At 39.0% G+C, this 13,373-nt stretch overlaps 1 protein-coding gene across 9 annotated transcripts in view; it reads left to right on the top strand.

Moving 5' to 3' along the window:
* The window catches only part of Stk38l (serine/threonine kinase 38 like), a 143,285-nt gene that overhangs the window by 51,352 nt on the left and 78,560 nt on the right, over positions 1 to 13,373 (top strand). For 8 of the 9 annotated variants that reach the window (XM_070037967.1, XM_070037938.1, XM_070037965.1 and 5 more), the window contains 4 exons: positions 1,566 to 1,710; positions 4,436 to 4,487; positions 12,175 to 12,297; positions 12,476 to 12,559. In XM_070037967.1, coding sequence (XP_069894068.1) covers positions 1,566 to 1,710; positions 4,436 to 4,487; positions 12,175 to 12,297; positions 12,476 to 12,559 — 404 coding nt within the window. Of the gene's footprint in view, positions 1 to 1,565; positions 1,711 to 4,435; positions 4,488 to 12,174; positions 12,298 to 12,475; positions 12,560 to 13,373 lie in introns of those variants that run through there. The other variant, XM_070037969.1, reaches the window with a different exon arrangement.

Here is a 13,373-nt window from a genome sequence, read left to right as displayed (position 1 = left end):
ATCCAAGGACTATGGGAGATTTTTTTCATTTTCTAATATCGTCCTCAATATTTTTCTTCAGTGTTTTATAGTTCTTATTGCAGAGGTTTTCACCTTCTTAGTTAAGTTTATCCTTTTATGCTTTTTGTTTTTTGAAGCTGATTATTTTCTGAAATTTTTTCACACCTGATTTGTTTATTAGTAATTGATAAATTACCTAAATTGTGGCTAGTTTGATATAGGGAACCTGTTTCATTGCTTTAATGTTTCTTTGTCTTCAATTTGTTGTTGTTGTTGGTCATGGGGCTTGAACTCTGGTCCTGGGTGCTGTCCCTCAGCACTTCAGATCAAGGCAAGTGCTCTACCACTTGTGCCACAGCACCATTTCTGGTTTTCTGGTTACATGGTCAGTGTTGTCTAGATAAGTCTTAAGGTCAGTGCCAGTAGCCCAGAGGCTTCAGTCTACCTTCTATGAAGCAGCCCACTTTGCTTCCTATCATATCTAATTGAATTATCTTCAAAACAGTACTTTGGCTGGCTCAGTGGTAAATGTTAACACTTGAATACCTTTAAATTAATCAAACATTTACTATTCCACCAGGTACTGGTGACCTAGACCTATAATCCTAGCTCTTCAAGGTTTAAGGTTTGTGGTTCAAAGCCCGCATGGCCCAGAAAGTCCATGAGAATTTATCTCTTAACCAGCAAAAAACTGGAAATGGAGGTATGATTCAAGTTAGTGGAATACCAGCCTTGAATGAAAAAATCTAAGAAACAGCACCCAGACTCTGAGTTCAAGCCCAGTAATGGTACTCACAAACTATACATTATATAGTTTATAGCTACAGAACTTTATTACTTGACTGGGTTCACATATTTGTGTTTCCTGCCTGATTCTTTTTTTTATGGAAACATTTTATAATTTATATATAAAAATCTCAGTACAAAATCATGTAAAATGACAGGAATGAAGTCTGGGCTTGGGCGCTGTCCCTGCGCTCTTCAGCTCAAGGCACGCTCTCTACCACTTGAGGCACAGTGCCACTTCTGGTTATTGGAGATAAGAGTCTCATGGACTTTCCTGCCCGGGCTGGCTTTGAACTGCGATCCTCAGATCTCAGCCTCTTGAGTAGCTAGGATTATAGGCGTGAGCCACCAGCACCTGGCTTCCACTAGTATTTTTCTGTCTTTTGGTGCTGGTCCTTCACTAGGGCACTGGTCCTTCATTTTTTTGTTCAAGGCTAGCATTCTACCATTTGAGCTACAGCTCTACTTTCAGATATTTTGGTGGTTGATTGGAGAGAAGAGTCACAGAAGTTCATGGCTGGGTTGACTTTGAATTGTGATCCTCAGATCTCAGCCTCCTGAATAGCTAGGATTATAGGTATGAACCACTGTGCCCGGCTTAAAATTAATCTTTTTTTTTTTGCTTTGTGAATAATGCTTTTTTCTTTGATTATTAGATTTTTATTTAAATCTAATGTAGAATTTTTGCAAGTAGAGTTAAGCATTTCCAGAGCTTGTTACATGGAATAGGAAAGTTTTCCCCTCCTATTAAATAATTTGTTTTTAATGTGTCCTTTCAGTGTCTATTACTATGGCAATGATGGCAGGGACTACAGCCTCCTTTCCTATGAGCAACCATACCCGGGAAAGAGTGACTGTGGCCAAGCTTACACTGGAAAATTTTTACAGCAACCTGATTGTTCAGCATGAAGAGAGAGAAACCAGGTATATAAAATTCTGGTCACATTTTTGTGAAATAAACTAGGCTGGGTATATTAGTGAACCTCTGTAAGGCTATAGGAGGAGAATTGTGAGTTTGGGGACTACATGATGAAACTAAGAAAGAGGGGGTGAAGGAGGGAGAGAAGAAGGGAGGAAAATGGAAGGTAAGAAAGAAAAAAGGAAATAAACAAGGAAGCAAACTTGCTGTGATTGGACAGTAAGCATATCTTTCACAAACAATCTAGATATTATAGATAATTATCTGCTGACTTAATTTTTCTGCCCTGATACTGTATCTAGTTAGATTTTTACAAAATAATTTTCTGGGAATCCAATGCTCTGCATGTCAGCTCAAAAATAGTGGTATATCTTTTGCATTTTCTTTTAGAATGCTGCTTTATCACAACTGTCTTTAATTTCTAGTATTATCTTACACTTATAGTGTTGTATATGTATCAGTGGGGATGGAATAATGTTAATTTTTTTAAATTCGGGGCCTAGGTGCTGTCCTTGAGCTTTTTCATTCAAGGCTAGCCCTCTACCACTTGAGTCACAGTTCCACCTTCAGCTTTTTGATGTTTAATTGGAGATAAGATTCTCACAGGTTTTTATGCCCAGGCTGGCTTTGAACTGCAACCCTCAGATCTCCTAAGACACAGATGTGAACCACCATGCCCAGCTCTCTTTTGTTACTTGATCTGCTTACTTAATCAAGTTGGAGTGCCATTTAAAAAGTTGAAAGCGGGGTTGGGAAGGTTGTTCAATGGTAGAGTGCTTGCCTTGTATGCAAGAGGCCCTGGGTTCGATTCCTCAACACCACCTAAACAGAAAAAGCCGGAAGTGGGCACTGGCTCAAGTGGTAGAGTGCTAGCTTTGAGCTGAAGAGCTGAGGGGCAGCACTCAGGCCCAGACTTCAAGCTCCACGACCAGCAAAAAAAAAAAAAAAAAAGGTAGAAAGCTAGGTAGGCACTTAGCCTATATTATGCCTATAATTCTAGCTACTAGGGAGGCTGAGATTGTGAGGATCGTAGTTTGGGGCTACCCTGAGCAGAAACATTCACAAGCCTTCTCCTCAATTGAACACTAGATATGATTGTGCAATGGTAGCCTAACATAGGCCCATCATACCCAAAGGTGCACCTGAGCAGGAAACAAGAACTCAGCTAAAAAATAACCAATAGAAAACAAGTCTGGACATATGTCTCAGCAGTGAGAGCCTGTACTTAATAAGCATGAGGCTTAGAGTTCTAATCCCAATACTGAAAAAGAATTTTTTTTTATTTTTTTGGGTCCGGTTGTGGGGCCTGAACTCTGGGCCTGGGCGCTGACCCTCAGCTCTTCAGCTCAAGGCTAGCACTCTACCACTTGAGCCACAGCGCCACTTCCGGCTTTTTTCTTTTGGCTTATGTGGTGCTGAGGAATCGAACCTAGGGCCTCATGCATGCAAAGCAAGCACTCTACCACTGAGCCACCTTCCCAGCCCCTGAAAAAGAATATTTTAAATTAAAAAATAATACCTGAAATTGGCTGTATCTTGAAAAGCAAATGTGATAGAGAGTATATGCATAAAGGACCTCCCAGTTTCCAAAGAATTCTAATGAAATTAAATATACTTGTTGCACTGAACATATATCCTTGAGTAGGAAAATTAAGCTTCAAGTAAATGATTTACATTTTACCAATAAGTGTTAGAATTAAGATTCAGATACAAGAAAGGATAGACATCTTAAAAGGTATGCTTTCAACATTATTACCTTCCTCTACTAGTATAAGCATGAAGAAATAATATTTTAGGTAGCCAGAATATTAGATAATAATTCTCTATTAGAATATTAGTCATCTTTATTAACTAACAGTTCGTTACAGGAAAGGAAAGAAGCTTTAGCAATAATGATTTGAGCTAAAGATGTAGTTCAGTAGTAGAGCACCTGCCTAGCATATGTAAGGACCTAAATTTGTCCCCCAGCACTGGAAAAAAATAAACTAAAAAGCTTTATAGTGGCTCAAACCTGTAATCCTAGCTACTTGGAAGGCTGAGATCTGAGGATCCCAGTTCAAAGCTAGTCTGAGAAAAGAAGTCTAAGACATTCTTATCTTTAATTAGGCAGCAAAAAGTCAGAAGTGGAACTGTGGCTCGAGTGGTGACTAGCATTGTGAAAAGGCTCAGGCTCTGAATTTAAGCCCAGTACTAACAACGACTTTGGCCAGTATGAAAAACAAAGTATATATATATATATATATATATATATATATATATATATATATATATATATATGTGTGTGTGTGTGTGTGTGTGTGTGTATATATTTGGTAGTTATGGTGGTGGTGGTCATGGTCATGGTTATGGTGCTTATGGGGCTTGAACTCAAGGCCTGAGTACTATTCCTGAGCTCTTTCACTGAAGGCTAGCATTCTACCATTTTGAGCCATAGTTCCAGTTCCAGTTTTTAAGTGATAAATTGGATATATGAGTTTCATAGGGACTTTTTCTGCCCTGGCTGTTTTCAAACCAAATCTCGATCCTAGGATCCAGCCTCCTGAGTAGCTAGGATTACAGGCATGAGGCTAACACTTATATCTTGAGAGTTCTTTGTAAACACCTGAATCTTGATTCAATGTGGAAGTTTCTTTTTAGCCTAGCATTCAGAGTGGTTAACTTAAATAAATATATTTCTTAAATAGAAATAAGAATACATGTAAAATTTTAACTATCTTGTCTTTTGAAAAGGCAGAAGAAATTAGAAGTGGCCATGGAAGAAGAAGGATTAGCAGATGAAGAGGTAAAGTGATCTATAGTAACTGTACAAAAATTAATCCCAGTGATTTTATCAATGTCAACTGGTTTTATAACGTAATACTTCTATAACTTTTAAACTCTTTTATAACAAATGATTTCACCATTTGACTATGGGCTTGTTTGTTGCAATTCTAGCCACCTTTATAAGGAGGCAGTATTTTTTTTTTAATTCCAACAATATTTGGTGAACATTATTTACGGTATTCTAGATAAATAGAACAAAAATTTTAGGCCCCTGAGAGTTAGTCTATTGTTCAACTCTTCTCAAAATTTTTTATAAGGCCAAGTGCTGGTGGCTCATACCTGTAATCATAGCTACTCATGAGGCTGAGATCTGAGGATTACAAAAGTGGAGATGTGTATTAAGTGGTAGAGCACTAGCTTTGCGTGAAAAAACTAAGTGAGAACATGAAGCCCTAATTTAAGTCCCAGGATTGGCACAGACAAACAAAATCATTTCTAAATATTTTTTAAAACCTTCTTTCTTGTGGGTGGGGACAGTGGGAGAGACAAGGGGTGACATTGTCCAAAAAGAGATATGCTCTTTATCTGATGTATGTAACTATAATCCCTCTGTATATCCTTTATAATAACAATTTTGTCTGTCGTGGGGCTTGAACTCTGAGCCTGGGTGCTGTCCCTGCGCTCTTCAGCTCAAGGCAAGCCCTCTACCGCTTGAGCCACATGCCACTTCCAGTTTTCTAGTGGTTTCTTAGAGATAAGAATCTCATGGACTTTTCTGCCTACACTAGCTTTGAACTGTGATCCTCAGATCTCAGTCTCCTTAGTAGCTATGATTATAGGCATGCGCCACCAGTGCCCGCTAAAAATTCCTTTAAAAAACACAAAAAAATTCTTTCTGCAGTCCAGCCCTACTATCCTAATTTCAGCTACTGTACATTTCACCTACAGAATGACTGACCTGAAAGTCTATTTTCTGCCCATTTTTTTTCCTTCACATTATAATCAGAATGATCATTTGTTTCCAGAGTTGCTCAGTTTCTTTCTTTGCCTTCTGAAGGTAAGGGCAAACTCCTGCACACCCATGTGTAGAACTCTTTACCCTTTATTTTCTCTCTAACTTCATTTCTGGCCACCCTCTGCCTTCCACAATGGCCAATATGGAATTGCCAGAGCTTTTAGATCTTACTTTGCATATCCTTTCCACTGGGAAATGTTTTCTGATTGCTCAGTTATTTGTCCTACCCTCTATCCTAATTGTGCTTCTCTCCCAAGGCAGCCTTAAAATGCAGCTTCCCATAGAGGGAGACATTAATGACCTCCTATTTTTGATACTACATCACAAAACAAATCAACATATGGATTTTATTATTTTTAAGTACTAAATATCTACATCTTCACAGAGACTAAATTATTTTGTAATTTAAAACTTCTTAAAATAAGGACCCTTGGTGACTATTGTGGGTAGGGTCTAAGATTAGTTTTATACAGAGTTTTGCCTTTCCATCTAATGAGTCCAGTTACCTGTGCTATACAAGTTTTAACTCTGGACCTTTGTTGCATACACACTTGATAAGTTCATTTAAGCTTAAATTTGTTTCAGTGATTTCCCTTAAAAGAAGAAAAAGTGTGAGTAGCATTATCTTTTTGAAGTATTATAGCATTATATTGTCAAAGTACTAGTCATCAGAAGTTGTACTTTTAAAATAAGTATGAGATATTGGCCAGTAATCTTGTATTATTTGATATCTACATGGAGCAGTGGGAGATCTTTTACATTTGAATGTAAGTTCATTTAGATTTTAATTCCATCTCTGTGATATTAGGCAAATTAATAATAACCCAGTGAAAGAGGAAATTATTTTACAGCTGATTGTGAGCATTTTAAGAAATAAGTTAAAATGTCTAATCTTAGTGGACATTCCATTCATTCATATCCATCTTCCTTCTTTCCTTCCTCTCTCCCTTCCCCTCTCCTTTCCTTCCTTCCTTCCTTCCTTCCTTCCTTCCTTCTCTCTCTCCCTCCCTCCCTTCTTTCATTCTCTCTCTCCCCTCCCCCTTCCCTCTATCCTTCCTTCCTTATACTGATTTTAGGCTCAAGCTATAGTACACAATAAAGATGAAATAAAATGTGCATCATATTTTAATCTCTAAAGCTAAAAAGGGAAATTTTATAATGTCTCATTCAGTAAATCATATGATTGTGTGTGCAGGTATGAAAATATGTATATATGTTATAGTTCTGGAGGGATAGTTCAGGATATAGACCTTGCCTATTATGTTTAAGGTGCTAGGTTTCATCCCTAGCATGGCCAAAAATTAAGAAAAAATGCAATCATAAATATTTATACACTATAAGATATGGCAGTCTTTAGTAAAACCAGATGCTGAGAGCTGGTGGCTCACACTGTAATTCTAATTACTATGGAGGCTGAGATATGAGGATTGACTCATTTTCTTGGTTTTTTTTTGTTGTGTTTTTTTGGTCATCATGTGGGCCTGAGTGCTGTCCCTCTGCTCTTCAGCTTAAGACTAGCAGCACTCTACCACTTGAGCCACAGTGCCACTTCCAGTTTTCTGGTGGTTTATTGGAGATAAGAGTCTCACAGACGTTCCTGCCTGGGCTGGCTTTGAATGGAGATCCTCAGATCTCAGCCTCCTGAGTAGCTAGAATTACAGGCGTGAGAAACCACTACCTAGCGAGGATTGTGATTTGAAGCCAGCTTGAGCAGACAGATCTGTGAGGCGTGCGTGTGCGTGTGCGTGTGCGCGTGCGCGTGCGTGTGCGCGTGTGTGTGTGCGCGTGTGTGTGCGCGTGCGTGTGCGCGTGATGGGGCTTGAACTCAGTGCCTGAATGCTGTCCCTGAACTCTTTTGCTCAAGATTAACACTCTACTGCATAAACCACAGCACCCAGCTTAGAGTCTTATCTCCAATTAATCAGCAAAAAGCCAGAAGTGAGCCTGGTGCTAGTGGCTCATGCCTGTTATACCAGCTGCTTAGGAGGCTGAGATCTGAGGATTGTAGTCCAAAGCCAAACTGGGGCAAGAAAGTTTGTGAGACAATTAACTACTCCAGTTAACTTCTAAAAGAGCCAGAAGTGGACCTGTGGCTCAAGTGGTAGAGCATTAGCCTTGAACAGGCCCTGAATTTAAGCCCTAGGAACATCACCCCCCCCCCCAAAAAAAAAAGCCAGAAATGAAGGTATGGTTCAAGTAGTAGAGTAACCACCTTGAGTGAAAAAGCCTAGGGATAGCATGAGGCCTTGAGTTCAAGCCTCAGTATTGGCACAAAAAAGACAAACAAATATCCCTGCAGATTATCCATCATCGGAAAAATAATGTTTCATGAAAGAAGTATTAGTTGATTTTGATGGACAAAGATCTTCCATCTTCTGCAGGGTGTTACAATTTGAATCTTAAAGGATGGGAAAATTTTGTATTATAGACAAGTAAAAGACAAAATTATATGTATATATAAATATATGTGAACATGTCACATAAGTTGATAGCACTAGTGGAAAGCTACTCTTAGAATAATTAACTAAGAAAGGTAGACTATTTGCTAGATGACTGGGAATCACAACCTAGTTGATGAATAGCCTCCTGACTAGCTAGGGTTATAGGTGTGAGCCACCAGCACCTGGCTCATTGGTGTTCTTTAATTTGAATTTGCTTCAGACACCTGAGCTGCAAAGAAGTATACTACAAAAAACAAAAATCTTGAGATCGAATTTGTTTTTGAAGTTATATAATATTACAGGTAATTAATTCCCATTATGGTATTACATGATCCATACAATGATGATTCTTCCTTTTTGGTATAATTTGTATTCAAAACTATGTAAGCATTATTAATGGCCACATTATATAAGTTGTCAGATATTCCAATGAACATCATCTCATCATTGATTTGGTTGATTCCTGTCTAGATTTTTAGTACATGTTATGAAACTGTACAACTGGCTAGACTTTTTTTTTTTTGTCTTTCGTAGGGCTTGAACTCCAGGCCTGGGTGCTGTCCCTTTGAGGAATCGAACCCAGGGCCTCATGCATGCAAGGCAAGCACTCTACTGCTGAGCCACCTTCCCAGCCCTATGGCTAGACTTTTTAAATTAAACAAGTTTCTGCACCTATACTAACTGAATTCTGTGTGTTGGTGCTGGTATTGGGGCTTGAACTCAGTATGTTCTGATCTTGGCTTTTTCACTCAAGGCTAGCATGCTGCCACTTGAGCCACACCTTTACTCCTTGCCTTTTATGGTTAATTGGAAGTCTCACGGACTTTCCTGCCTAGAATGGCTTTGAATTGTGATTCCTAGATCTCACCCTTCCAAGTAACTAAAGATTACTTACACATGCGAGCCCCTAGGCCAGGCCTGTACTTTGTTATGTCAACAAAGCAAAAGCTTTTTGGCGAACATGATACTATACTGCCACCACGTGGCCTTTTCAAGAAGTGATAGTTTTAAATTTGAAAACAAAGTCCTTTTAAGGCTGTGAATTCTTACAAACAAAAAAGAGTACACCATTAATTTCTTCTTTTTGTAAAAAGAAGTAAAATCTTCCTTACTGTTGATGTAGAATGTTAGTTTTTATCATTAATATAGTTGTAACTTTTTTTTTTTTTTTTGGTCGGTTGTGGGGCTTGAACTCTGGGCTTGGGCGCTGTCCTTGTGCTCTTGAGCCACAGCACCACTTCCAGTTTTCTAGCGGTTTATTGGAGGTAAGAATCTCACGAACTTTCCTGCCCGGGCTGGCTTTGAACCACGATCCTCATATCTCAGCCTCCTGAGTAGCTAGGATGACAGGCGTGAGCCATGGGTGCCCGGCTTATGGTTGTAACTTTCATTATATGCAACTATTTTATAGATTTAAAGCCCAGAACATACCTATTAAGTCTGTATATCTCTTAGGAAAATAATGCTTGTTTCATTTTTATGTTAATTCTCATTGCCTGATTTGTGTGTGTGTGGTGTGTGTATGTGTGCACGTGCGTGCGTGCGTGCGCGCGCACGTATTTGTGTCTGTACTGAACTCAAGGCTTCACTTAGCTGATTTGCTCAAGGCTGGTCAACTACCACTTGATTGACACCTCAACATGTGGTACTGAGGAGTCGAACCCAGGGCTTCATGGCATGCTATACAAGCACTCTACCACTGAGCCACATTCCCAGCCCAATTTCAGCTGAATTTAAGAGCAGTATTTCTGAACCATTACGGACATTGTGACTTCTTCTGAATTGAGCCAGTTGAAAATGAGCAGGTGTTTAAATTTTTTCACAATGTTTGTTGTTGTTTTTTTGTTTCTCATTCTGTGTTACCTCTATTAAAAACTATCAAAACCACGCCTGTAATCCTAGCTACTCAGGAGGCTGAGATCTGAGGATCGCGGTTCAAAGCCAGCCCGGGAGAGACCGTGAGACTCCTATCTCCAATAAACCACCAGAAAACCGGAAGTGGCGCTGTAGCTCAAGTGGTAGAGCGCTCGCCTTGAGCTGAAGAGCTGAGGGACAGCGCCCAGGCCCAGAGTTCAAGCCCCACGACCGACCAAAAAAAAAAAAAAAAAAAAAAACTATCAAAACCCCAGAATTTTTTTTTTGTGAAAATACTGTACAGAGGTGTTACAATTACATGGGCAAGATAATGAGTATATTTCTTATCAAGCATTGTTGCCTCCTCCTTTGTTTGCTCTTCCCATCCCTTCCCATTCTTCTTCCCCCCCCTCCCCCCCCCCCCCGCCCCCTCCCAGAATTATTTTTGGTGAGGAAGAAAAAGTGACATTTAGAACAACAGAATAAATACCTATTCTAATTGTAACCCTCAGGTATTAATGTTATTTATTTATTTTATTTTTGTTTTTGTCCAGGGGTTTGAATTCAGCATCTGGGCACTGTCCCTGAGCTCTTTTACTCAAGGCTACTTCTCTACAATTTGAGCCACAACTCCATTTCAGCTTTTTTTGGTAGTTAATTGGAGATAAGAATCTCACAGATTTTTCTGCCTGGCTGGCCTCAAACTGCAATCCTCAGCTCCCATCCTGAGTAGTTAGGATTACAGGAATGAGCCACTAATATCTGACAATGTTATTTAATTTTTATAATCTTTGTACAAGCAAATATGAAAGTGATGATGAATATTTTATTGATTTTTTTTTTGTGCCATTATTGGTTCTTGAACTCAGGGCCTAGACAATGTTTGAGCTTTTTTGCTTGTGGCTAGTGGTCTACCATTTAAGCCACAGTTCAACTTTTGGCTTTATGGTAATTAATTAGAAATAAGAGTTCACAACCTGGTTTAGCTTCAAACTGCAGCCCTCAGATCTCAGCCTCCTGAGTAGCTAGAATTTAAGGTGTGAGCCACCAGCATCCAGCTTATGTATGTTTCTTACAATTCTGTATTTTCAGGAAATTTGTTGTCAATTCATAAGTTTGTTTAAATTTATCTAAAAGTAAATTCAACTAGAACATTATGATTTGGGAATCATAAATCTTAGTAGTTGTAAGAGAACCATCTTGGGAATAAGAATTAAAGCAAAGTAGATTTTCTGACAGAATTTTCTGACTATCAGAATTCTTAGATTATTTTTCTAAAGTTTAATTTTGTTTTATAATTAAATTGGCATATAGAAGAAAGAATTATATGTGAACTCGTTAATTCTTTTGCTTGTTTATTTTTTCTGTTTGGTTGGTTGGGGGGCTTGAACTCTGGGCCTGGGTACTGTCCCTGCGCCCTTCAGCTCAAGGCTAGTGCCCTACTGCTTGAGCCACAGCGTCACTTCCAGTTTTCTAGTGGTTTATTAGAGATAAGAGTCTCGGGGCTGGGAAGGTGGCTCAGTGGTATAGTGCTTGCCTTTCATGCATGAGGCCCTGGGTTCGATTCCTCAGCACCACATAAGCAGGAAAAAAAAAGCTGGAAGTGGCGCTGTGGCTCAAGTGGTAGAGCGCTAGCCTTGAGCTGAAGAGCTGAGGGACAGCGCCCAGGCCCAGAGTTCAGGCCCAGGACAGGACCCCCCCTCCCCCCCCCCAAAAAAAAAAAAAAAAGAATCTCACAGACTTTCCTGCCCAGGCTGGCTTTGAACTGTGATCCTCAGATCTCAGCTTCCTGAGTAGCTAGGATTACAGGTGTGAACCACGGGCACCCAGCTTATCATTAATTATTTTATGAATTAAGTTAGTGAGTTACATAGGTGAAAAATGATTGTAATGAGATTAATCTTAGTTAATCTCAAGATTAGTTCATCTCAATTAAGATTGAGAGTAATTAAGGTGAAATAATAAAAATGATTCTTGGCCACATACTCTGTAAGGCCCACATTTTTAAATCTCAGGAGGCTGAGGTTCTGAGGAGCCTGATTCAAAGCCAGCTTGAGCAGAAAAAGCCGAGAAAAATCTTACATTCAATTAACCAGCAAAAAGCTGGAAATGGAGCTTTGGCTCAAATGGTAGAGCACCAAGCTTGAGTTAGAATGCTCAAAGACAGTACCCAGGCCCTGAAATCAAGCCCAAAGACTGACAAAAAAATAAATACATAGATAACATTAATTAGCAAACACAGATAAATGCACACAAATGTTTTAAGATTGTTTTATTCTTTCTGTGTTTAATGAATATTTTATGATAACTAGATTATTGTACAAGTGTATACGATTTAAAATATTTTACCTCAGTTTTATTTTAAAATCTTTTTTTAAATTGTCTCTTTTCTATAGAAAAAGTTACGTCGATCACAACATGCTCGCAAGGAGACAGAGTTCTTAAGGCTCAAGAGGACCAGACTGGGCTTGGATGATTTTGAGTCTCTGAAAGTTATAGGAAGAGGAGCTTTTGGAGAGGTAAGCTGTTTTTCTTCAAGTTATCATTGTTGAAGGTATGTATCCTAAATGGTTTAAAATGTAATTCTGGGAATGCTACCAAAGGCAAGTTGCTACTTTCTTTAATGGTATCTGCTTTTCACTCTTGAACAAATAGGTGTGACTGTTTTACTTCTATAATATATAGTTTATTTTCTAGGTGAGGCTGGTCCAGAAGAAAGATACAGGCCATATCTATGCAATGAAGATATTAAGAAAAGCTGATATGCTTGAAAAAGAACAGGTATGAGTTCTTTCATATCTACAGTGCAAAGGAACACCACCACAATTAAGTGGGGTTTTTTTTGTTTGTTTTTTGTTGGTTGTGGGCTTGAACTCTGGGCCTGGGCACTATCTCTCAGCTCTTCAGCTCAACTCTACCACTTGAGCCACAGCACCACTTTTGGTTTTCTGGTGGTTTTTTTAATTGGAGATGAGTCTCATGGACTTCCCTGCCTGGGCTGGCTTTCAGCCATGATCCTCAGATCTCAACCTCCTGAGTAGCTAGGATTACATGTGTGAGCCACGTGCACCCAGTTTCAATTAAGTGTTTTAGAGTAAGTGCTTATATTGGAATTTTTTAGAAGAAATCAGTTTTTATGTAATCTGTTAATTTTTTTTGCTGTGGTTTTATTGAGAAAAGGTCAAATTATGTTGCTCAGGCTGGCCTGGAACTCAAGATCCTTTTCTCTCCACCTCTCAATGCTAGGATTATAGACACAAACCTACACACCCAATTGTAATCTACTAATTAATTGGTGACAGCTTTCTAATGTAGTGTTTTTCAGTTCTTATTTAAAATGCCTTTTAATTTTATAATCTGTGCATTAGTCTGCTTGGGGCATTATGACAAAATACCACAAGCTGGGTGGCGTAAATAGTAGAAATGTACTTTCTCATATTGTGGAGACTGGAACTCCAAGGCCAAGGTTGTGGTAGGATTTGGTTCATAATGAGATCTCTCTTCCTGGCTTGAAGATGGCTACCTTCTCTGAAATCCTCACCTGATCTTTCCAGCAAAAAGAGAGCAAGCACACTCAGAAATTCTGGTGTCTCTT

The sequence above is a fragment of the Dipodomys merriami genome, unplaced genomic scaffold, assembly GCF_024711535.1.
Source record: "Dipodomys merriami isolate MVZ:Mamm:240054 unplaced genomic scaffold, mDipMer1.0.p SCAF_10, whole genome shotgun sequence".
NCBI lineage: Eukaryota > Metazoa > Chordata > Mammalia > Rodentia > Heteromyidae > Dipodomys > Dipodomys merriami.
Note: the sequence above shows the minus strand (reverse complement) of the source record. Positions and strands in the feature narration are given on the sequence as shown.